Source organism: Arachis stenosperma, chromosome 2, assembly GCF_014773155.1.
Source record: "Arachis stenosperma cultivar V10309 chromosome 2, arast.V10309.gnm1.PFL2, whole genome shotgun sequence".
Taxonomy (NCBI): domain Eukaryota; kingdom Viridiplantae; phylum Streptophyta; class Magnoliopsida; order Fabales; family Fabaceae; genus Arachis; species Arachis stenosperma.
This window is the reverse complement of record NC_080378.1, coordinates 5,660,881-5,687,186: the sequence shown is the minus strand read 5'-3', so window position 1 is coordinate 5,687,186 and position 26,306 is coordinate 5,660,881. Positions and strand designations below refer to the sequence as shown.

At 31.6% G+C, this 26,306-nt stretch overlaps 1 protein-coding gene across 1 annotated transcript; it reads left to right on the top strand.

Moving 5' to 3' along the window:
* The first annotated feature begins 24,339 nt into the window (after positions 1-24,339).
* LOC130962434 (uncharacterized) lies at positions 24,340-24,951 on the top strand. Its single transcript, XM_057888652.1, has one exon. The coding sequence runs from the start codon at positions 24,340-24,342 to the stop codon at positions 24,949-24,951; it is 612 nt and encodes a 203-aa protein (XP_057744635.1).
* The last annotated feature ends 1,355 nt before the right edge of the window (positions 24,952-26,306 follow it).

Genomic DNA, 26,306 nt, shown 5'->3' with positions numbered 1-26,306 from the left:
AAATTAAACTAAGAGAGAGGAGACAATAAAGATAGTTATCCATTGAGGTAAAAACAAACTTTTCCTAATATTTGATATAATCCTTACGACAATAGTAACAAGAAGCACGAGTAACTAATAAAAGTATAAAACTTTGAAAATGATCCTACACATTTGAAATCAATCAAGCTAGAGGCGACGCATGAGATATTGAAGCCAATATCAGATATCAATAAAATTGCGGCCACTTAATCTTCTGAGTCTACATATTCACTAATCATAAGTTTGTTAATTACTTTATTACAAAAGAAAAATGCTAGAGACCATAAGAATTTATTGTTTTTACTTTTTAGCCATCAATTAATATTACTTAATAATCTAACAATATATTTTATCCATATTTTTAAATATTGATGATTAATTGATTACCAAAAATAATAAATTCTGATAGCTCTCTACTAACGTTCTTCATTACAAAAATATCTTCAATAAACCGCTTCAAATTAAAAAATATTCTATCTAAAGATATTATTTTTAAAATTCGACATATTACTATTTGATATTAGCTTTAAATATTATTTAAAAAATGCTAAGAACCATTAGAATTTATTATTTCTTATCATCATTTAACCATCAATTCAATTTTTTTAGTTTAATAATCTAATATATTTTATCTCATATTTTTAAATATTAATGACTAAATAATGATAAAAAATAATAAATTTTAATAATTTCATAGCATTTCTCTTATTTAAAATTTGAGTTTTACAAATTACATAATAGTCTGAAAATAAATGAAGTTAAAATTGACTCGTTTAGAAAGTTATTAAAATATGGGCCAAGTTAAACCTGTATTATTTTAACTGAACTATTAATTAGTTACTTAATCAATAAGATATTCTGAATCAATGAAATAATATTGGATCCAAAGTAAAACTTTTAATATTTTAAAAAGATACTGATAATTCTCTTTAAAATAGCATCAACATCCATTATATTCTTCTTCCCATTGAAGAACTTGCCCTTTATTAATCATATCACAATATGGTCTATTTCAGAAAATTTAATTTGTTTGTCTGTCTTATACTCTTATGTGATCAGTAACATGCACATTTAATCCCTTTCTATTGTTGTTAAGTAAAACAAAAAAGAAAAAAATACTCTTTAACAATATGTTTCCTATACACAGACATGCATATCATAGTAATTATATTGCTCTAATTTTCTGTAAAAACAATTTAACCTTTTTGTAAACAAATTTTAACCATGGACATTTCAGTTGGCGCAGATAAAACGTACCTAATTTGATCCAAAGTGGTGTAGTTCTAGTTGGAGAATGCGCAACAAGAAAAGCATTATTTGCAGTATTGATGAGCACCATGTTAGGCGAGAATATAGGAATGATCCCTGATAAGTTGTTGTTGGAGACATCCAGAATCTTGAGTTGTGACAGGGTTGTCAAACTTTCAGGTATTGATCCGCTTAAATTGTTCCCACTAAGATGCAGTTCTCGCAAATCACTTAAATTGCCGAAGGCAGTCGAGATGGTTCCCGTGAGATTTAGGTTTGTCAAATTGACGGTTCTGATCTTGTGTTGGATTTTGCACGTGATGAAACTCCAGGCTTTACAGGATTGTTTCCTCGCCACGTGCGCGCCAAGAGAAGCGTATACCCAAACGCCGCAGCGACTTGTAGTAAAGGTGACTCTGTGGTGACAAGGACCAGGATGGTCTAAACAGAACCCATTTCCTTCAAGACTTACATTACTCGTAATACTCGTGTTGAATACAGGCACAGGGCCCTGCAGCCAGTTGTTGTCCAATGAAACTTGAGTCAAGAAGGGGAGATTGATGAGAGAAAGTGGAACTGCACCCGTTAATTGATTGTCCCCAAGCATTAGAGATTACAAAGAGGTGCAATTTGACAGGTTGGGAATGGGACCTTCTAAAGAGTTCCTTTCAAAGCTGACAGCAAGCAACTGCGTCATGGATGAAAGGAATTCAATTGTACCCGACACGCCACCATACTTCTGGTCACCGAGATGCAACGATTCTAGCTTGAGTAGTTTTCCAATAGACTTGGGCAACACGCCAGTGAGGTTGCTTTTTTTCAAGATAAAGGGTCTGCAAGTTGGGGAAGGAAGCAAATGTATCTGCCAAGGAGCCCACGAGGTTTGTAGCGTCGAGTGAGAGAGTTGTTATAGAGAATGAGGCGCCTAAGGTAGGGGAAGGTGTTGTTGAACCCTGAAGGGAGTGTTCCCTTTAGCGACATTGAATTCAGGTTGATTTCTTCCACGCAGGGGTTGTTGTCAAGATCGGTGCCGCAAATGACATGGCTCCAGTCGCATATGTTGGCGACGTTGAACCAGCTGGAAGGAGCAGGGGATATGGCCTCTCTAAGCTTGATGAGATAAGCAGCTTCATCACCTACTATCTCGTTATTGTTATTGTTATTCGTGGACAACACACGCTGCCAGAACAAGAAGAATGTTAGTAAACCCATATTTCAGATCTGATCTGTATTTTTGTTCCACAAGCTAAGGGGAGAGATGTGTTTAGTGGAAATGAAACCATGCCGTGGTGGTAGCTAGAGACAAGGGAAGGTTGGGTGTTGGTGGGTGGAGCATCCACAATTCAACTCCAATACTTTCCATGATTGGGAAATGATATAGGTAACCATTACCATATTCTCTGTGTTTTTCTTTTCTAATTAAATAAAGACAAACTAAAGAATTGCCTCTCCGTCCAAACAGTTTTCCAACCTTTTGCTAACAAGTCTCTGATAACGTTGAAGCTTTTCGCTGGCTATTATGTATGTGATAGCTAAAATTATAAAACGGGTCAAATCCGTCAAGCCAAACCATCAAAACTGTTAACGATTGATTTTGTGTCTCTAGAGTTTCTACTTGTTCTCCAGATGATCGACCTTATTATTGTACTGTTGTTATGTAAGATATTTCGTTAATTATTTAACTTTGACTTCAGACTATATTAAAACTTTTTTAGATTTAAACAGAAAATTTTAAACTTTAAGAATCAAAACAAAATTACGCCCAAACGTAAGACGAATTTAATATTTTATCCAATAATAAAATACAACTAACCTTATAGTTTTTAGAAACATAGTATTACAATTTTTTAAAAAACTTGCTCCTCTATAAAATTAAACTTACTTGCTAGGGGTATAGTGCAACTATTTTCTTTTTGAAACCTTAGTAACATTTCTTTCCTTTTGACGAAACTATAAGTCTATAACACACTCACTTTCTTTCTTGATCTGTTACACTCACTCATCACACTCATTCTTGATGTTACACTACTTTTGGTTTTTGACACTCATGCTAAGATTCTTCATCCAGGGAACTAACTACTCATAACAAAAAATTCCATACATAAAACATATATGAGATACCCTACATATTTATGTTACATTCATGGCCGTTCAAGAAGAAATATCAACTTCAGCTTTATAAAGTTGTACGCGTGCAACATACATATAAGATGGTTAGTTGCGACCTCTAGGTAAGCATAGAAAGACTATGATTTAGTTTGGATAAACAGTTTAATTAAGCTCTTTTTGACAAAATAGCTTAAACAATAAATAACTATATTAAAAGTAACTTATAAATAAGTTATTTTGTGTTTAAATTTTTAAGTCTAAAAGTGTTTATTTTATAGAAATGTGATAAAAATAGTATTACGAGAGAAATCATTTTTTTAAATTTTCTATAAATTCTTAAATAGCTTCTTAAAAAGTTACAATTTAATTTTAAAAATTACACCAGATATTAATACTACTATTTTTTATAAGTCAAAAACTCAAAAAATTACTTTTAAAAATTTTCAAACAGGCCATATCATTTGAGCTATAGCAATTTTGCAACATCTTTATCACAAAACAAGTTGTCAAATTGATGTCCACAGCATACACTACTGTTTGCAAGTTTTTATCAACTAACGCCACTTGTAACTTGGATTTTATATCTACATTCATGTTTCTAACTTCTTCCTTGAAAATTTTTCAAAAGAAAAAAGTTGCATTTCTTTTCACGCTTGGCCCTGCCTCGTGCTCTCAGTTGCGATTACTGAAGCAAAATAAATGGCAGAAACTCACGTGCAGTCGACTGCAGGTGAAGTTGTTTCTGGATGACTGACATGTGTTATTATATGGTTTAAAAAAAATCGGTTTATTTTATATAAATGATTTATTTAAAAAAATCGGTTTAAATTGGACCAAGCAGTTAAATTGGACCAAGCAGTTATTTTTATTCCCTTCTTCTTCGTTTCGCACGTAAAATTTGTTCTCTTTTAATCCCTTTTTCATAACTAATATGAAACTTTTAATTAGGTATGTTCCTTTTATTTATATTTCTTAATCAAATTTATTATTTCAAATGTATTTCTTAATTTATGTTTTTATTCATTCCTCTGTGAATGATGAAAATTATTTAATAAATACGTACATATTTATGTCATCATACTATTTTGATGTTCAGATCATAAATACCAAGATAATTCATGACAATTTCATGTGATGGAAGATAAAAATGTAATTATGGTATAACGTAGACTAGTTGATAACATGAGCATTGTTGAAATTTTGGCATGATCTCTTTTATATTTGTTATATGTCTCTTTAGTTGGTGATGTTATAGTTTATTGTGATGATATGATGGCAGTTTAATGGTATGAGTTAGGTCCTTTTTATTTGGTTGAATTTTTTCTATGGCTATCCTATTCTTGATGGCAATGTCAAAATAAATATTTTCATTAGTTGTTCTTTTTTTTTTCTCTATTTTTGAATCAATTTTATTTTGAAAAAATTTATTAAAAATTTTTGTTGTAGACAAAATTAATAATATTATGTTCAATTATTTAAGGAGACCAAATTAATATTTTGATTAGATACTTTTATTTTATTGAAAATAAATTCTAATTTCATTAAAAAATAAATTCTAGTTAATAAGTAAAAACACAAAAACGTGCATGACAGTGAAATCATAATTTCTAGACAAAGTAAATTATAGTCTTATTATCTTAAAAAAATAATTTATTTATAGAATAATATTGAAAAATCAACAATAATTTGCATGAAAATAGTTTATTAGTAAAATAAAAGTTAATTGATTGATTACCATAAAATTTAATTTAACGATAAATTTGCAATTGAACATATTTTTACAGCTTAATTTAAAATATGTTTACAGCTTAATTTAAAAGCAACTGAAAATATAAGTTATGGAAAATAAAACAAAACTCATCAAGAAAATAGAAACAGAGACACAAAAAAAGGACAGATGATATCATTTATGCCATTCCTATAAAAAAACCGTGAATTTTGTTTCTTTTTCAGAATACTAAATTTTCCTTTTTCAAACAATTTGTATACATATATTTGACAAAAATTAAATAAAAAAAAGTTTCAGATAAATTTAAAGAAAAATTGGTCAATATGAATGAAGAAAAAGAACATATCAAATTCATCTGTTAGGAATTTAGGAATAACACGTAGAAAGAATTTAAATTATTTTAAAAGTAGTTATTTGATCTATTCAAACCGATTTTTTTAAATAAATCATTTGTATAAAATAAATCGATTTTTTTTAAACCATACAGTAACACGTGCCAACGATCCAGAAGCAACTTCACCTGCAGTCGACTGCAGGTGAGTTTCCACCAAAATAAATCAATAATCAGTACATGTTGACCAAAACTACCTCTTTCTTGTTTTCTATAATCACATGTATTATGGTTATGACCAAATTTCTTCATTAAAATTTCCATGAAAATTATCAACCAGAGAGATGGGAAATGGATTCCGTGGAGTAGAGCCCTGCAAAAAATGGGGATGGGGGCAAATATTTTTTCATGGCGGGGAGCATATCTGGGTTCGGAAACGGGTTAACATTGAAGGATTACCATGTGTTCATAACACGCAGCGGAAGAAAAATTAAGGTAATCCTAAAGATCTTTTTTTTCTCCTTCGATGGTACGAAGGCGCTATGCGTATCCACACCGAGACCAATATTTGCTGTCAACCCCTTGACCAATGGACATCTGATCTAAATTGAGAAACCTCTTGCAACTCTTTGCACACCATAAAATTCTTCTCTAAGAATTAGGTTCACATACATTTATGTGCGTAGAGATAAAGGAATAACAACCCTTGTTATTCTCTCTGTCTTTCTCATGTTTTCCTCTACTCTTAGCATACATATATATAGTATGAGATTTGTTGTTGATTTTAAATTTGAATCTCAATTCAAATTTGAATCATATCTTACTATTTTAATTTGAATCTTTCAAATTTATGAATCATATCATAACTCAATTTGAAACAGAATCAGTTAGGATCTCATCCAACTTTATAATTCAAATTTAGAAATAGAATAACTAATTATTCTCAAATCTCATTTAATATTCTCAATTATCATACTATTATTATATTTTTGGTGCTAGCAAAAAATATAATAATATTCCATTTGAATTAATATAATTATTTATTTGATCAAATCAAAATAATAATTAAATAATTCTATAGCAAATATTAGAACACTCGTTAGTGTGTGACCCCATAGGTTCAATACTAAGCGGGTAGTAAATTAGTCATACTAAATTTACTAATCAAGGTTGGCGTCTAGCAACACTCCTCAACGACCCGATAGTATGAAGTAATATATTTTTACTAAGAACCTCAGAAGAACAAAGTATAATTCCTTCCATCTTTCCAGCTCTTGGTTAACCCTTAGAGTATAGTTTAATTGTCAAACTCTAACTTGTTACCATTATTATAATGAATTGTGAATAACCTAAGAAACTCATTTCTTCATTCATTCAATCCCCTTGGCCAAGGTTTTATTCATCTCAGTCATTATAATCATATAGCTCAAACTCTTTACCGAGAGTTGACGGATTCCTTATTGACTAATCATTAATTCTACAAGTATTTAAATCATACCCAATATCCATTCAACTAGCACCCTAGGGTATTAGGTGTCCGGAATCAAAGTATAATAAATACATTGTTAATTACTATGACAGTCGCAGGTCAAAGGAAACTCTATTACTATGTTCATCTTGAGAATATCCTATTGACAAATATCCGGTAATTATAACCATTAGAAATTCTCAAAGTGAGTCAGTTCAATGGTCATATCTCTATATGCACCATCTATATATATAATTTAATAAATGAGATCTATTAATCTTCATCCAATGAAGACCATTATATATATATTGATCTTTTCGGATTATTAATGTCCTTTTTAATAATCCTATGACCAAGAACAATTTAGATTAAATTATAAAAGATTTATTTCTCAATATTATGATCACTATCATAATAATAAATCTCTAAATTTAATCTAGGACGTTATTATATTAACATTTTAATATAATAACAATAATAAATTATTTGAAACATGATTGATTGGATTGTAGTCATACTCCTTATTCCCAACAATCTCCCACTTGCACGAGAGCCAATCATAATAGATTGGATCTTGGGCATACTATTATCTCAATAATCTCCCACTTGCACTAGAGCCAATCAATTATGTGTATAATTTTTCAATGCACATTTGTGTTTGTCAAAACTCTTTTGACCTTAAACACCTTTGCTCTTGAGCATATTTGCTTGACCTTTTTTGTAAAATATACCTAATGCATAATAAATATCACGTTTTCTCAAAACATGAAATCTCCCACTACAATAGTGCATAATTTTATTTTAAGGATTCTCCCACTACAATAGTGCATAATTTTATTTTAAGGACAATCCTTATTGAACATGATTATAAAAAATCTAAGTAACCATTAGATCTATCTTTATAGAATTGTATCATTATACAAATAGGCTACTTTTTTTTCAAAAAATTTAGTTTGACGATCAAACATTTTATACTTTTTGGATACTGAAAGTATATCCTGTATTGAGTGGTAAACAATTCTAATAAAAGTAATTGTACTCCCACTCTTCCTTTAAGATGGAATCCATTTTCTAAAAAAGTTTAATCTCTTATCACAGACACTTTGTCATAAGAAGAGTGATAAAAATAATCTCATTATTTCTTTAGGATAACCAATAAATCTCATTTATCGGACCTAATATCAATTCTATTGTTGTGCAATCCCTTAACACATATAAGACATCTCCAATCTCTAATGGCTTTGAGTTTTAGCTTATGCCTTTTCCATATCTCATATGGTAAAAAAAAATTGATTTAGTGAGAAATTTGTTAATTTAGCAAAATTTCTAAAATGTAATCCAAATATTTAACAAAATAGTCAACTAAATCAAATTTCATGTTTCTTAAATATAATGGAGTACATAGAGTACTAGTATTTGTGCATGAAGAGAATCTCATTCTCTATTCAATAGAATATCAATTAGATAATTAGAGATTTTACTTTAAGCTCTTATAATAAAAATACTCAATATCTTTATTATTGGTCAAACCAACCCTTAAGAGCAATTTTGATTGGCATCCTCAATACTCATATTGAGCTTTTCCAAAAAGATCGCAAACCTTAATCATATTAGGGCCAATTATAAATTGTTTGTAACAAAATAAATCTCTAAAAATGCTTGCAAGAACAATTCTCGCTAAAGCCATTTGGCTAATGGCATTCCAACTTCTAAAGTTATTTAATTCAAAATATATTGCCCAATACTCCCACTAGTTTAAATAAAATCTTTGATAGTCATACTATCTTACTTGAGACACCATACATCTTCTCAAGATGTTCAATAATAAATAGTGGGTATATGCCTTTAAAATTAAAACTCTTGGTTGTCAAAACAACCTATATTATAGTAAAATAATATTTTAGATACTTCACAAGTACTGACTATTCCATCACCAATTTTATTGGACAATATTATTTCTATAGGATTATCATGTCCATGATAACCCTTTCATACATAAGAACAATTCTTAATGTATAGCCAATTTATTACTTTCAAGTATGCCATACGAAAGATGGACATATTTAAAAATTTAAAATATGAAAGTAAACAAGAAATCTATATTTCTGGCAAAATTATTTAGAATCATGAATGAGTACCTTGGTTGTCAAAATTGTTACTCATACCTATTCCAAATAAATATGATTAAATTATATCTCATATAATTAAAATCCCAAATAATTATCTGGTTGTCAGACAATTATTTAACTGAATTATATTTTATACCCCTAGGTTATCTAGGTTCAAATATAAAATTAATTCTCCTTATGCATCATCATATACATGAATAAATTCTATCCGTGATTACAAGTCTCCTGGTTGTCAGGTCGTTCCTTGTAAACAAGAGATAAATTTATTTTTGACAATATCCTAACTTTTAGGACTTATCTCTATTGTTAGAGAATTTTTATCAGTACTTATGGATTAAATTTTATACTCCCAGGTTGTCTAGGAAAAATATAAAATTAAATCTCTAATACATCAAATGTATATACTGATTGTTATCTTGAAAATAAAACTCCTGGTTGTTAGGTCGCTCTTTATAATCAAGAACATTAGAAAAACTAATTTCTAAAATTATAGTATTCAAAACACATCAATCAAATCAAAATTTGATTTTTCATGTACTAACGTTTAGCATTAAAAATGATCAAATCAAATTTGACCTTCATATATACACTTATATATATAAAAAATGAACAAAAGATATTTTGTATCTTATACTTTTTATTGTGATCAAAATCACAATAAAATTTAATAAATAAATAAAATCATACAAAATATTTGATTATAAATATAACTTTTATATTAAAAACGGATAATTTAATCAAAATTAAATAATTAAAATAAATTAACTATTAATTTATTAGAAGATCATCTCAATGAAAATAAATACATCTCATGCTTAAAATTTTTGAATTAATCCTATTAATTCACAAACTTTAAGAAAATAGGAATAAAAATTTAAACACAAAAAAAAAACCAAAGCTCTGATACCACTGAAGGATTACCATGTGTTCATAACACGCAGCGGAAGAAAAATTAAGGTAATCCTAAAGATCTTTTTTTTCTCCTTCGATGGTACGAAGGCGCTATGCGTATCCACACCGAGACCAATATTTGCTGTCAACCCCTTGACCAATGGACATCTGATCTAAATTGAGAAACCTCTTGCAACTCTTTGCACACCATAAAATTCTTCTCTAAGAATTAGGTTCACATACATTTATGTGCGTAGAGATAAAGGAATAACAACCCTTGTTATTCTCTCTGTCTTTCTCATGTTTTCCTCTACTCTTAGCATACATATATATAGTATGAGATTTGTTGTTGATTTTAAATTTGAATCTCAATTCAAATTTGAATCATATCTTACTATTTTAATTTGAATCTTTCAAATTTATGAATCATATCATAACTCAATTTGAAACAGAATCAGTTAGGATCTCATCCAACTTTATAATTCAAATTTAGAAATAGAATAACTAATTATTCTCAAATCTCATTTAATATTCTCAATTATCATACTATTATTATATTTTTGGTGCTAGCAAAAAATATAATAATATTCCATTTGAATTAATATAATTATTTATTTGATCAAATCAAAATAATAATTAAATAATTCTATAGCAAATATTAGAACACTCGTTAGTGTGTGACCCCATAGGTTCAATACTAAGCGGGTAGTAAATTAGTCATACTAAATTTACTAATCAAGGTTGGCGTCTAGCAACACTCCTCAACGACCCGATAGTATGAAGTAATATATTTTTACTAAGAACCTCAGAAGAACAAAGTATAATTCCTTCCATCTTTCCAGCTCTTGGTTAACCCTTAGAGTATAGTTTAATTGTCAAACTCTAACTTGTTACCATTATTATAATGAATTGTGAATAACCTAAGAAACTCATTTCTTCATTCATTCAATCCCCTTGGCCAAGGTTTTATTCATCTCAGTCATTATAATCATATAGCTCAAACTCTTTACCGAGAGTTGACGGATTCCTTATTGACTAATCATTAATTCTACAAGTATTTAAATCATACCCAATATCCATTCAACTAGCACCCTAGGGTATTAGGTGTCCGGAATCAAAGTATAATAAATACATTGTTAATTACTATGACAGTCGCAGGTCAAAGGAAACTCTATTACTATGTTCATCTTGAGAATATCCTATTGACAAATATCCGGTAATTATAACCATTAGAAATTCTCAAAGTGAGTCAGTTCAATGGTCATATCTCTATATGCACCATCTATATATAAATTTAATAAATGAGATCTATTAATCTTCATCCAATGAAGACCATTATATATATATTGATCTTTTCGGATTATTAATGTCCTTTTTAATAATCCTATGACCAAGAACAATTTAGATTAAATTATAAAAGATTTATTTCTCAATATTATGATCACTATCATAATAATAAATCTCTAAATTTAATCTAGGACGTTATTATATTAACATTTTAATATAATAACAATAATAAATTATTTGAAACATGATTGATTGGATTGTCGTCATACTCCTTATTCCCAACAAACATATACTTCATTTACATCTTCTATGTTATATAGCATATATTAGTTGCTTGCGGACCACGTCATATCAAGTATCAACTATCAACTATCAACGTATTGTATATATAAGAGATAATCCTCAATGCAATAATAATAATAATAATACATGCATCGATTTCTGCCCAATATTTTCATATTTATCTGGTCTTCTATCTGTGTATATTTTTATATCTATCTGGTCTTCTATTTGTGTATTTTCTCTTAGATTAAATAATATTAACCTAAGAGTGACTTGTATTATGAAAATCCAACTTCGTGAATCAGGTTAACTGAAGTCTAATACTAAATTATACATATGGTCATGATGAAAAACATAAATGTTCTTTAGATAAACTCAGAATCAATGATCCAGATTGTTTGGTTACAAAACACATATGAGGTGCTCAAACACCCCTAATTTTAAATAAACATGTAACAATATTGAAGAAACCCAGCTTCATTGAGCTTGAGTGCTCTGGAGCGTGTGCGAAGGAAAGAAGAATGAAAAATGAGGGAGCAGAAAAGGGAGAGGTCTGAAAGAGAAAGAAAAAAAAGGAAATTGTAACAGAATTGAAATTTCAGTTGTAACGGTTAATCACACCTTTCTCTATTCCAAAAGAAAAGTTTATATACACTCAACTAACGATGGTAACACTGACTATGGTAACTGAACTATGGTAAATAAACTATACAGATTCAAAGAATAATAAATTTAACTCTATAGTCTAACTAATAATGCTAATTAAATAACAATTAAGAGGAAATAACATCCCCCCGCAAGTTTTGAATGTGGAAATCCACCATGCTAAGCTTGGAATGAAAAGAACTGAATGCAGCAGGGGGTAACGCCTTGGTGAGTACATCAGCGACCTGTTGAGAGGATGAAACAGGAAGTAGCTTGAGAGAGCCATCTTGCAGTTTGTCACGGACAGTGTGACAATCAATTTCAATGTGTTTCCTGCGTTTCGTGCGTTCATAGAACACAGGATTTGCAGCTATATGAAGGGCAGACTGATTATCCCAAAATAAGGTGAAAGGTCCAGGTGGCAGAAGATGAAAATCAGAGAGAATGAACCGGAGCCAAACACCTTCACAGGTTGCAAGGGCAAGGGCACAATATTCAGTCTCAGCTGAAGAACGAGCAACTACACTCTGCTTCTTGCTGCACCAGCAGATAAGAGAAGATCCCAAGAAAAAATAATACCCAGAGACAAATGGCGAGTATCAGGGCAAGTTCCCCAATCTGAATCTGAATAACCAGTGAGCTTCAAACCATTATGGCTACGGAAAAGAAGACCACGAGCAGGGGACCCCTTTAAGTAACGAAGAATATGTAAGCCAGCCTGAAAGTGGTGATTAGTGGCGCAATCAAGGTATTGGGATCTAGAATTTTTACCTCGGTTATCATGATTGAATCCCTCTCCAATTGTGTTCATAGCATTAACCAACTCCTTGGTGTCACCCAAATAAAGAGCACTATGTTGTCTCTCTTGATGAAGAAGTAAGGAGAAAATGGTGGAAACATCAGGGAATGGCTGCATCAGCATTATCTGCGATCTAACTGTGGTGTAACTTTCATTCACGCCTCTCAAGAAGCTAATAGCATTGGCCTCCCTCCTATATTATCGCATCATAGCCAAACCACATACACATGCATCAAGACATTTACAGATCAGAATAGTTTAGAATTCATCCAATTCCTCCCAAATTGACTTTTGCAGTGTATAGTACTCAGTAATAGACATATCACCTTGTTGATTACAGAATAATTCTTTCTCTAATTCAGCAATTCTAAACAGATCCCCTTGATAAAACCTATGTTTCAAATCCTCCCACAAGGCATGGGCACTATTGCACCACATCACACTTCTCACTTTCAGGGCTCAAGGAAGCGTGTAACCAGGATAAAACAAAATTGTTACACCGCTCCCAAGTACTGTAGGTGGGATCATCCCTGTCAGGTCTAGGAAGTGTTCCATCAATGAATTTCTCCTTATTCTTTGTGCGTATGAAAACAGGACAGATCTGGCCAAACTATGGTAGTTATGAACCGTTAATGGAGCTGAAGAGAGGGATATACCTGAATTTTCATTAGATCCTAGAAAAAAATGACTCGAGTGATCTTGTAGAGGACTCGCAACAGGAAGGGCTGTTAATTCATTATAAATCAACTTGCATCACTAGAATTTTCATGAAGAGTTTTTGAAGTCAAAATGGTCAAAGAAGAAGCAAAGTTTTAGTTGAATACAATAATCATCAATTGGCTAGATATTGCTAGAAGCTAATGTTGGAAGCTTGAAGATTTTTGAAGAACATTCAAGAGAGTAGTATACCTACAACATTCTACAACATTGAAGAAATTCAAAATCAAATTGAATTGAAATTGGAAGTCAAGCAAATTAGAAGATTATGAAAACTACATGAATACAAATTGAAAGAAGATTCATGAAGCCAACTCATAAAATAGTAGTCATTACAAAATTGATTTGTGATTCATAAATTATTATTTTAGTAGGAAGTATTGCCTATATAAAGGCACATATGCCTTGTGAAATAAATGTATGTGTTCCATAATGAAAATGAGTATGTTTTGAAATTCTCTCCTTTGTTTTATGAGTGTTAGTGAGTTTGAGAGATGAAAAATATGATAGCGTCGTTTATATGAGTGAGTGATCCTAGGGCCAATATAGTGTGGGTATTTTACTTACAATTGATATCAGAGCTGGTTAATCCAACGCCTGGTGTTTGAGAGTTTGTGAGGTGTGAGAGAGATCTCACATAGTTGTTTATTCATAGAGTCAGTATGGCAAACACTTTCAATATTGTGTGGTCCGGTCCCAAGTTAGATGGGAAACTTGATTATAGTTATTGGGAGACTTTGATGTCCACCCATTTGAAGGCCCAGAACCTGTGGAATTTCATTGAACCAGGTTTGCAAGAAGGAGCAGATGCTGCCCAACAAAGGAGAAATCAATTGGCGCTATCTCAAATTCATCAAGGAGTAGATTATAGGGTATTTGGCAAAATAGCAAATGCCAAAAGTGCAAAGGAAGCATGAAACACATTGAAGCTGTCATACAAAGGCGTAGATAAAGCTCAGAAAGCAAAGCTACAGTCTTTAAGAAGAGAATATGAAAGGTACGAGATATCTAGCTCAGAAACCGTTGAGCAATATTTTACTCGTGTTACAGATCTTGTCAATAAGATGAGAGTCTATGGAGAAGATATGCCCGATAGCAAAGTTGTGGAGAAAATTCTTCGCACCATGCCAATGAAGTATGACCATGTGGTGACTACGATACTAGAGTCCCACGATATGGATACTATGACGATTGCAGAGTTGCAATGAACCATGGAAAGCCACATCAGTAGAATACTGGAGAAGTCAAAAAAATCAACCGAGGAAGCCCTGAAAAGTCGAGTGAATTTCAACAACGTTGCAGAATCAAGCCGTACACAAGAAGGACGAGGTCGTGGTTTTAATTTTCACAGTAGAGGCAGAGGAAGTTTTAGAAGTAGAGGTCGTGGCAATTACAACCAAGGAAGTTACAACAATTTTACACCACCTAATCAAGGAAGAGGTGGAACGAATTTCAGGCCTGTCAACCGAGGAAGAGGTCGAGGCAATTTTTATCAAGAAAGAACCAATTTCAACTGTTTTCATTGTGGAAAGTATGGACACAAAGTAGCAGATTGCAGATTCAAAATGGTGAATAACAATCAAGCACACGTTGCAGAAAATCAGCATCAAAACACTGATGATAATCCGGGTACTCAGACTTTATTTTTTACAAGTAATTCATGTGCTGAAGATGAAAATATATGGTACTTGGATAATGCTTGCAGTAATCATATGTCTGGTAGAAAGGAGTTATTTTCTTCAATAGATGATTCAGTTAAACTATTATTGAAGTTTGGTAATAGTACAAAGATCCCTATTGAAGGAAAAGGGCACATACCAATTAGATTGAAAGATGGTTCTCTGAGTTATATTTCTGATGTTTTCTATGCTCCTGAACTTGATTACAATTTACTGAGTATGGGGCAATTATCTGAGAAGGGATATAAGATGATAACTTATCATGGATATTGCACTGTATTTGACAACAACGGAAGGTTCATAGATAAAGCAAAGATGACTTCAAACAGAATGTTTCCATTAAAAATTCAACATGTTAATCCCTCTTGCATGAGTTCTGTGTTACTTGATGATAACTGGTTGTGGCATATGCGGTTTGGGCACTTTCATTTTTCTGGCCTAAACTACCTGTCAAGAAAATGACTTGTTTCTGGTCTACCACGGATTCATATTCCCAATTGTGTTTGTCAGATTTGTCAACTGGGAAAGAAGCACAGAGATCCATTCCCTACAGGAAAGTCTTGGAGAGCTAGAAGATTACTTGAAATTGTGCATTCAGATCTTTGTTCTGTAGAAGTTCCAAGTAATGGTGGTAGCAGGTACTTTATCACTTTTATTGATGATTTTAGTAGATATACATGGGTATACTTTCTGAAGCAAAAATCAGAAGCATGTGATGTCTTTAAGACATTCAAGGCGTTTGTCGAAAAACAAAGTGGCTGTAAAATCAAAATTCTCAGAACAGACAGAGGAACAAAATACCTTACATGTTCAGAATACTTTAAGCAACACGGAATTCAACACCAACTAACAACTAGATACACTCCTCAACAAAATGGAGTTGCTGAAAGAAAGAATAGAACCATCATGGATATGGTCAGATGCATGCTCAAGTCAAAACAAATGCCTAAAGAGTTTTGGGCAGAAGCAGTCGCAACAGCAGTTCATATTTTAAACATGTGTCCAACAAAAAGTATTCGTGATAAAACTCAAGAGGAAGTTTGGAGTGGAAAGTGGCCTTCCATCCATCATTTCAGAGTCTTTGGGTGTATTGCTTATGCCCATGTACCAGATCAATTAAGGAAGAAGTTAGATGACAAATGCGAGAAGTGTATCTTTATTGGCTATAGCACAGACTCAAAAGCATACAAGTTGTACAATCCAAAAACAAAGAAAGTGATCATCAGCAGAGACGTGACGTTTGACGAGAAAGCCATGTGGGACTGGAACACAAAGATAGAAAAACAGTCGATTGTAATTTCAAATACATGTGATGATAATGAAGAAAGACAACCAGACACAACCGAGCAACCAGAATCATCTAGAAGACTTCAAAGAGATAGGAGACTACCTGCTAGATTAGCAGATTATGAAGTTGACAATGACAACGATCCGTCCGATGAAGAAATCATAAATTTTGCTCTATTTTCATATTGTGAGCCGTTAAACTTTGAAGAAGCCTCTAGAGATAACAATTGGAAGAAAGCAATGGATGAGGAGATTCATGCCATTGAAAAGAATGACACATGGGAGCTGACAGATTTACCAGCAGATAAGAAGCCGATTGGAGTAAAGTGGGTTTACAAGACTAAGTACAAACCCAATGGTGAAGTTGATCGTTTCAAAGCAAGATTAGTTGCTAAGGGATACAAACAAAAGCCAGGTATTGATTATTTTGAAGTATTTGCTCCTGTTGCTAGGTTAGACACTATTCGTATGATTATTTCACTCTCGGCTCAAAATAAGTGGAAGATACATCAAATGGATGTTAAGTCTGCATTTCTAAATGGCACTTTAGAAGAAGAAGTGTATGTCGAGCAACCTGCAGGATATGAAGTTCTTGGAAAAGAAGATAAAGTTTATAAATTGAAGAAAGCTTTGTACGGGTTAAAGCAAGCACCAAGAACATGGTACAAGAAGATTGATTCTTATTTTATTGAGAATGGTTTCAAAAGATGTCCATTTGAACATACTCTTTATATCAAGTTCGTTGAACCTGGAGATATCTTGATCGTGTGTCTTTATGTTGATGATTTAATCTTTATTGGCAACAATTTGAAGATAATTGTAGAATTTAGGGAGGCTATGATAAAGCACTTTGAAATGACAGATATGGGTTTGATGTCTTACTTTCTTGGCATTGAAGTGGTTCAAAGAGATGATGGTATTTTCATTTCTCAGAAGAAATATGCAAATGATATTTTGAAGAAATTTCAAATGGAACATTCAAGGCCAGTTTCTACTCCAGTCGAAGAGAAGTTCAAATTGCTGAGAGAAGATAAAGGAGGAGCAGTAAATCATACATATTACAAAAGCTTGATTGGAAGTCTAAGGTACTTGACTGCGACTAGACCAGATATTGTGTTTGGAGTTGGTTTGCTTAGCAGATTTATGGAGGAGCCTTGTATCAACCATTTGCAAGCGGCAAAAAGAATTCTTCCATATATCAAAGGTACTTTAAATGATGGAATTTATTATGAGAATACTAATGAAGTAAACCTTATTGGCTACACTGATAGTGATTGGGCTGGAGATATAGAAACAAGAAAAAGTACTTCAGGGTTCGTATTTCATCTTGGTTCTGGTGCAATTTCTTGGTCTTCAAAGAAACAACCAGTAGTGGCTCTCTCTATAGCAGAAGCAGAATATATAGCAGCAACAAGTTGTGCAACACAAGCAGTTTGGCTAAGAAGAATTCTTGAGGAATTGAACAAGAAACAAAATACTCCAACAACAATATTTTGCGATAACAAGTCAGCTATTGCACTTTGCAAAAATCCAGTATTCCATGGAAGATCGAAGCATATTGATATTCGGGTTCATAAAATCAGAGAGTTGGTAAATGAGAAAGAAGTTGTAATCGAGTACTGTCCAACTGAAGAACAAGTTGTAGATATCTTTACAAAGCCATTGAAGACAGAGTTATTTTACAAATTGAAGAAGATGCTTGGAATGATTAATTCTGCAAGCTTGATTTAAGGGAGGCAATGTTAATTCATTATAAATCAACTTGCATCACTAGAATTTTCATGAAGAATTTTTGAAGTCAAAATGGTCAAAGAAGAAGCAAAGTTTTAGTTGAATACAATAATCATCAATTGGCTAGATATTGCTAGAAGCTAATGTTGGAAGCTTGAAGATTTTTGAAGAACATTCAAGAGAGTAGTATACATACAACATTCTACAATATTGAAGAAATTCAAAATCAAATTGAATTGAAATTGGAAGTCAAGCAAATTAGAAGATTATGGAAACTACATGAATACAAGTTGAAAGAAGATTCATGAAGCCAACTCATAAAATAGTAGTCATTACAAAATTGATTTGTGATTCATAAATTATTATTTTAGTAGGAAGTATTGCCTATATAAAGGCACATATGTCTTGTGAAATAAATGTATGTGTTCCATAATGAAAATGAGTATGTTTTGAAATTCTCTCTTTTGTTTTATGAGTGTTAGTGAGTTTGAGAGAAGAATAATATGATAGCGTCGTTTATATGAGTGAGTGATCCTAGGGCCAATATAGTGTGGATATTTTACTTACAAGAGCGCCAGATCTGCTAATCTGAGATTGGTAGGCCGTGAAATGTGCCATCATCTTGGCGAATTTCTGCATTTCGGAAATCTCTAGTGTCGTTTGGATCTCGCCGGTCATTGGATCAACCATCGGGTCATGTGGAGCTGCCATAGATGTGAGCTTGCTCAACACGAAAACTGAAATTACAACTCAAAACATAAAAATTAAAAAATTTTAAATATTTTAAAATTACTGTAAAAGATAATTTTGAGAAAACTTACCCATCAAGCAAAATATACGCCGAGTATAAAACCGACCACACAATTCCTAATCTCTCTCTCCCAAGCCCCCCACGCCACGCCGTCCTCTCACCCTGCCATCCACGCCGCACTGTTTCGTCGTGCTGCTCTCTCTCCCGATCCCCATGCCGTGCCGTTCCGAATCCTCGCCGTCCAGCGTCGCCACCGCGCCACCGCTGAACTTGTCGGAGGAACCTCGCCCATCGCCGGTGAAACAGGCTGCCGCAGCCACCGCCTCCACAGGGCAAGAAGGGCCAGGAGCTGCACGCCGTCCTCTCACCCTGCCATCCATGCCACACTGTTTCGTCGTGCTGCTCCCTCTCCCGATCCCCATGCCGTGCCGTTCCGAATCGCCCCCGTCCAGCATCGCCACCGCGCCACCGCTGAACTTGTCGGAGGAACCTTCCCCATCGCCCGTGAAGCAGGCTGTCGGAGCCACCGCCTCCACAAGGCAAGAAGGGCCAGGAGCTGCACGCGCTGCTGCACCGCGACAACCGCCTCCACGATGCATGCAATGCTCGGGAAGGAACGAACGGCCAGGAGCTGCGAGCGACGCTGAAGAGGAAAAGCTTCGCGCGGGATGCCGCGCCGCAGCTCTTCTTTTAGCGTCTGTTGCCGTATGGACATGGTTGGTCATCTAGGCTTTGACGATTACGTTTACTAGTTTTAAATGTTTCGTTTTTTGGTTGTCTTTGTCTTTTGATGCGCCTTTTATTTTTAGATTTTAAATATATTTTTTATGAAAATTCAGGTGCAGTAATAATTGAGAACCGATTAGATAATTTTTATATTTTTAAATTGTTTTAAAAATTTTGTTTTTATTATTTTTTTATGCTTCTTGTTGTTATATCTGTTTCTATTTTAGATATTTTTTTAAGGAGTACTCTAATATACAAGTTAAGATGGTACACAGAGAGAAAATAAATTTTTTTATAATTATTTTTATTATTTTATTGTTATTCAAAGTGTGATTCTTACTTTTTTTAATCTCTCTTTCATCCTATAAAAAAAGACCTGTAAATAGAATAGCCGTTTTCAAATAGTCTTCAATCGATTAAGTATTAATCAATGTTCGATTGATTGGTCTAAGATTGAGGTTATCGACAAAAAAGATTTGTCTAAGTTACTTTGTTTTTAATTTTTTGTCCAAATTTTTTCTTTTTTTATCTAACTCACTTCCTTTTTTCTTTATAAGTTTTCGGAGTATCCTTGTTCATAAGTCCGAAATCCACATCTATGAATTGAAAAGTTCAAATAATCCACTTTATATCTTTACCCTATAATTCAACTCTTTTTAAGGACGTTTTTTTAATAGGTTATTTGACTTTTGAATGATTCTTTTTGACTTGCAGTGAATGTTTTTTTAACTACTTTTCGTTTTTGACACTCATGCTAAGATTCTTCATCCATGGCACTAGCTACTCATAACCAAAAATTCCATACATAAAACATATATGAGATACCCTACATATTTATGTTACACTCATGGCTATTCAAGAAGAAATATCAACTTCAGCTTTATAAAGTTGTAGGCGTGCAGCATATAAGGTTGCTAGTTACTGACTAGGTCAAATTTTGCAACATCGTCGTCACAAAACTAGGTCTAACTTCTTCCTTAAAAATTTCAAAAGAAAAATTTTGCTTTTCTTTTCACACTTGCCACTGCCTCCTGCTCTAAGTTGCGATCAATCAAGCAAAATACATCAATAATTTATACTCGTTGACCAACACTATCTCTTTCTTGTTTTCTTTAATCACATGTATTATATTTATGAGTGGGGCTACCCTGGGTCCAGGATATCCCACCTTGGTATTGGCAATATGTTCATGTCCCTCTATATCTCTATTGCTGCTATATATGCTTCTAAACCCAGGTATGCAAAAACCCATGTATTATGCTCTTAATATGTATATGGAAAGGTATTTGGTGGCTAAAATTATCGTGACTAAAGAATAAAGATGATTCTTTGTTAATCAATAAATACTTTGTTGATATGTAGTGGTGTTAAGTAATACAAGAGAAGTGTTAGGATTAAAGACAAAAGAATAAATACATGTTCAAAAACTGTTTTTTGTTTATGTGGGTCATTAATTTATTATTGAATTATGGCCCTTGTTTTGATCTATTTTGTTTATTTTTTTAAAATTGTATAATAATATGTAATTTACGTTTATTTAAAACTAATATAAAAAACTATTTAAAATTATATTTAAATTAAGGTTTAATTACTTTGTTGGTCCTTATAGTTTTGCAAAATTTTTAATTAGGTTTTTGTACTTTTTTTCTTTTAATTGAGTCCTTATACCAAAATTTTTTTTAATTGGATCCCTACACTTGTTTTTCTTTTATTTGGGTCCTTGCACCAATTTTTGTTTTAGTTGGATCCTTATAAAATTAAGTCAATTATTGTCAAGAGAGACTTAATTAAAAAAAAATTGGTGCAGGAACTTAATTAAAAAGAAAAAAGTATAGGAATCTAATTAAAAATTTTGTAAAACTATAGGGATTAACAAAGTAATTAAGCCTTAAATTAAATATTATTTTAAAATTTTAAATTTATTTTAAATATAATCAGTTAGATGTAGTTTAAACATATATAATTTAAATTTTAGCATTTATATTTAGAATTATATTTATTAATTTAAATTAAATAGTGTATAATTTTAAATTATATTAATTAGTTTATTATTAATTTTAAGGGTAACTAATTAAAATTAAACTCGAAAAAATTATTTCTATTAAACATGAAAATTCTACAATTAATTTTTTATGAAATATTCAAAATGTAACCTAAATCATAGTAGTTTTTTTTATATTTTTTATATGATTAAACTAAAAAATAAAAAAAGTTTATTTTTAAAAGTTTATTAAATTAATAGATTTAAAAGTTTATATTTAATAATATATAATACATTAAATATTCTAATTTTATAACAAGTTAAGTTCGATGTCAAATGAGATAAAAATAAAAATAATAAAAAATAATTATAAATAAAATATTATATCTTAAAAAATAATTGAGATAATTAAATACATAGTTGTAAAATTCTCTAAAGTATAAGTTAAAAATGTTATAAAAAAATTTGTAGACAACTAAAAATTGAAAACTTATCACTTTATCGATCTTTTTTTTTTATAAATAAATATTGATAATTTTTTGATACTTTTATTTTATGGAACCAATAGAAAAATAATTAATTTAAATTTTTGTTGACAAAATCTTAAATGAAGGTGAATATCAAATTTTTATTTACTTAGAAAATATTTTATTCTAATATAGTTATAATTTAAATAAATTAGTAGATAACGGATATTAATTATGCATTACATAAATAATAAATAAAATAAAATATTTTAAATATATTATTAAAATATTTTAAATATATTACTAAAATAGTTTAAATCTATTATATATTATTAAATATAAAATGTTAATCTATTAATTTAATGAACTTTTAAAAAATAAACTTTTTTGTTGTTTAGTTTAATCATATAGAAAATATTAAAAAAAATCTACTATGGTTTAGGTTACATTTTGAATATTTCATAAAAAAATTAATGGTAGAATTTTCATGCTTAATAGAAATAATTTTTCAGAGTTTAATTTTAATTAGTTACACTTAAAATTAATAATAAACTAATTAATATAATTTATATATGCTAACTTATAATTTAAAATTATACACTATTTAATTTAAATTAATAAATATAATTCTAAATATAAATGCTAAAATTTGAATTATATATATTCAAACTACATCTAACTAATTATATTTAAAATAAATTTAAAATTTTAAAATAATATTTAATTTAAGGTTTAATTACTCTGTTGGTCCTTATAGTTTTGTAAAATTTTTAATTAGGTCCCTATACTTTTTTTCTTTTTTATTAGGTCATTTCACCAATTTTTTTTCAATTAGATCTCTCTTTGTCAATAATTGACTTAATTTTATAGGGATCCAACTAAAATAAAAATTAGTGCAGAGACCCAAATAAAAGAAAAAAAGTGTAGAAATTCAATTAAAATAATGTTTTGGTACAAGAACTTAATTAAAAGAAAAAAAGTATAAGAACCTAATTAAAAATTTTACGAAACTATAAAGACCAATAAAAAAATTAAACCTTAATTTAAATATAATTTTAAATAATTTTTTGTATTATTTTTAATTAAACGTGAATTATATATTATTATACAATTTTTTAAAAATAAATAAAATAGATCAAAATAAGGGTCATGATTCAATAATAAATTAATGACCCACATAAACAAAAAATAGTTTTTGGATATACACTTATTCTTTTGTCCTTGACCTTAACACTTCTCTTGCATTATCTAACACCACTATATGTCAATAAAATATTTGTTAATTAATAAAAAGTCATCTTTAGTCACTACAATTTTAGCCACCAGAAACCTTTCCTATATATATATATATATATATATATATATATATACGTGCTCCTAATAAAGGATTTGTTTTTTCTAGCCTATGGTACTTCTCAATCTAGCATATTAAAAATTAGTCTATCACAAATGGGAGTTTCATTTAAAATTTGTAATTGGCTAATAAATTATTAGGTATACAATGCGAATTCGTTTGAAATTGTTGTACATACTTTGAGAATCCAAAAGTTAAATTATATCCGTTATTTCATAATGCATTATCGAGATACGAAAAAAGATGGCAAAAATCTCAATTAAGTGGAGGAATTATCACAACAAAAAGATTCTAAATTTTACTAAATAGCTGCTAGATAGCACTGCTAGGGACAAATTATTTTTAATATAAAAATAAAGATGATATTTTATTTAAATATTGATATTTAAAGTATATTACAGTAATACAGTAAAATATTTAACACGTTTTTGTGTATGGGCTGAAATGTGTGTTCAACATATCTCCACATATTGTAATACGTCCTCCACTTATTCTGTTGAGTTCTCACTTACAAAATTTAGCAATCTATAATTATATCCAATAATCTCATTTTTAACAAAAACACTTATAAAAAAAATTAATCCTAGGAGAATTTACTGTTTTTTTATTTTATTTTATTGACATACAGTACCACTTGCTTTCTTTTTGACATTAGTAGTAGTAGTGCGTCATGCTTGCTTGCTCTCTCTCTCTCTCAATAATTAACAATGGACGTCATTGTGAGTATTATTGCGGGTAGCTTCCGTTATCTGGTATCGCTTCCGCCAGGTGACGATGGTGGCGAGTGGCTGAAGGAAATGAGAGGGAACCTGGGACTCATGGCAACCGTCATTGCAACAATGGCATTTCAAAACGGTCTCAACCCACCCGGGGGCGTTATTCAAAACGGCGACAACGGATCCGTCACTTGTCCTTCACCAATTGCCCACGGTCAAGCTTGTCCAGGTCAATCCGTTTACGCTGCAGTTGACCGTCACGGTTACTCCGGGTTCATGCTCACTAACTCTATCTCCTTCTTGTTTTCAATCACCACGTGCATATTGGTCATAAGCGGCGTTCCTCTGGGTCCAGGGTACCCAACTCTGGTGCTAGCAATGCTCATGTCCTTCTCTCTCATCCTTCTTGCCGTGTCATACACGCTCGGTGCTTTTCTTCTCAATCCGCGTATTCAGAAAACTCACGCCGGATTTCGCGTTTTTATCTATGTTTTTGTCACGTTTCTGGTGGTTTTGCTTTCTTTGCGATTTGTTGCTTTGATACTCGCCGTTCGGCGCGTGAAGAAAAAAGCTGATACCACTCCCGCGCTTCCCAGCCAATGAGGAGGTAGAGTTGGTTACGCTGCTTTGGAGAGTGTGATGTGAGTTGCCAATTGCTGGAGAGTGGAGACTTTTGCTAATTTGTAATGGTTGTGATAATAATGTTTTGTTTTGATTTCTTGTGATGGACTATGCACTTCCTCACTTGCCTTCTTTGCTTATGTGATGACTATTATTTTGGAGAATTAGAATTAACTAGCTCCAAATACAATGTTCAATTGAATTGCCATGCAAATGTTCTGTTTGATGAAATGCTTCAACGGTTTGAAAGGTTCTTACTTCTTACCCAACCCGAGAGGCCTTGCACTTCCATTTGGGCTCCATAAATGTATATCTGGCTCTAGTGTTCTTGAATAGAACCTAAGAGGAATGCCACTAGGACATGGAGAAGTATTTGTTATGCAAAGGATCGTCTAATTTTAGCTTGGGCACTGAAAATTCTTCTCTTTGGTTTTCAAATTGATTGAGTGGAGGAACTATTGGTGCCAGAGTTCCTGTTATTAATATTGTGGATAGTTATCTGAGCGTGAGATTTGCAGCATTCTATATACAAGTATTCCCCAAGACATGGCTAATTTTATCACTCTTCTAACAGCACCTTGTTCTGATTTGGAAGACACCAAAAGCATCAGGTCTCTTATGTTACATCTTCAGCTTATTATTGGGCTCCTTAAGAAGAACAGAGAGATTGATGTGCATATAAATTGGCATTGTCCGGAGATAAATTTTGTTAAAATCAATTTAGATGGCAGCATCAATGACGTTGGGACCATGGCTGAGTGTGGAGTGGTGATTTGGAATGCCAAATGGGAGTTCAAACTGTCTAGCCAAGATGGTTGCGGATGCTTCTGTTGTGTGCAAGTATTGGAATGAAACCCCTACTGAAGTTCTTTCTGTCCTGTAGCTTTATTATGTTGTGGACTAATCTTTCGTTTTCTTTTGTTTTTCTTTTTTTTATTGCCCGGAAAAGAAAAGATAATTTTTAATGAGTTCATGATGCTACTCTCATGTACCCTTCGAAGCTTTAGAACTTGATTGGTAATCAAAGAATCAAAGAACTATGATAAATAGCGAATTCTATCACACTTTTGCTAGCTTAGCTTTTCTTTTCCACTTCCCATTTTCTTTTCTCTATCCTTTCCCTTGAAAAGAACCTAGACTTCAATCTACCTAATAACTTGAGCTGGAGTATGGTGATCCTGAAACATGTTTCTACTTTCTAGCACCAGTTAACTTAAAATTTTAAGGCCGTGTGATTATTTGATTTCATATTCACAAAATATTATAGAGAAATGAATTTAAATAGTTTTCTCAAAGACAAACTGACTAAGATAATAAGCCTACTTGAGGTCTTTGAG

Excerpts from the sequence above, each read along its gene's own strand:
- LOC130962434 (XM_057888652.1), top strand. The coding sequence starts at position 24,340 with ATGGACGTCATTGTGAGTATTATTGCGGGTAGCTTCCGTTATCTGGTA.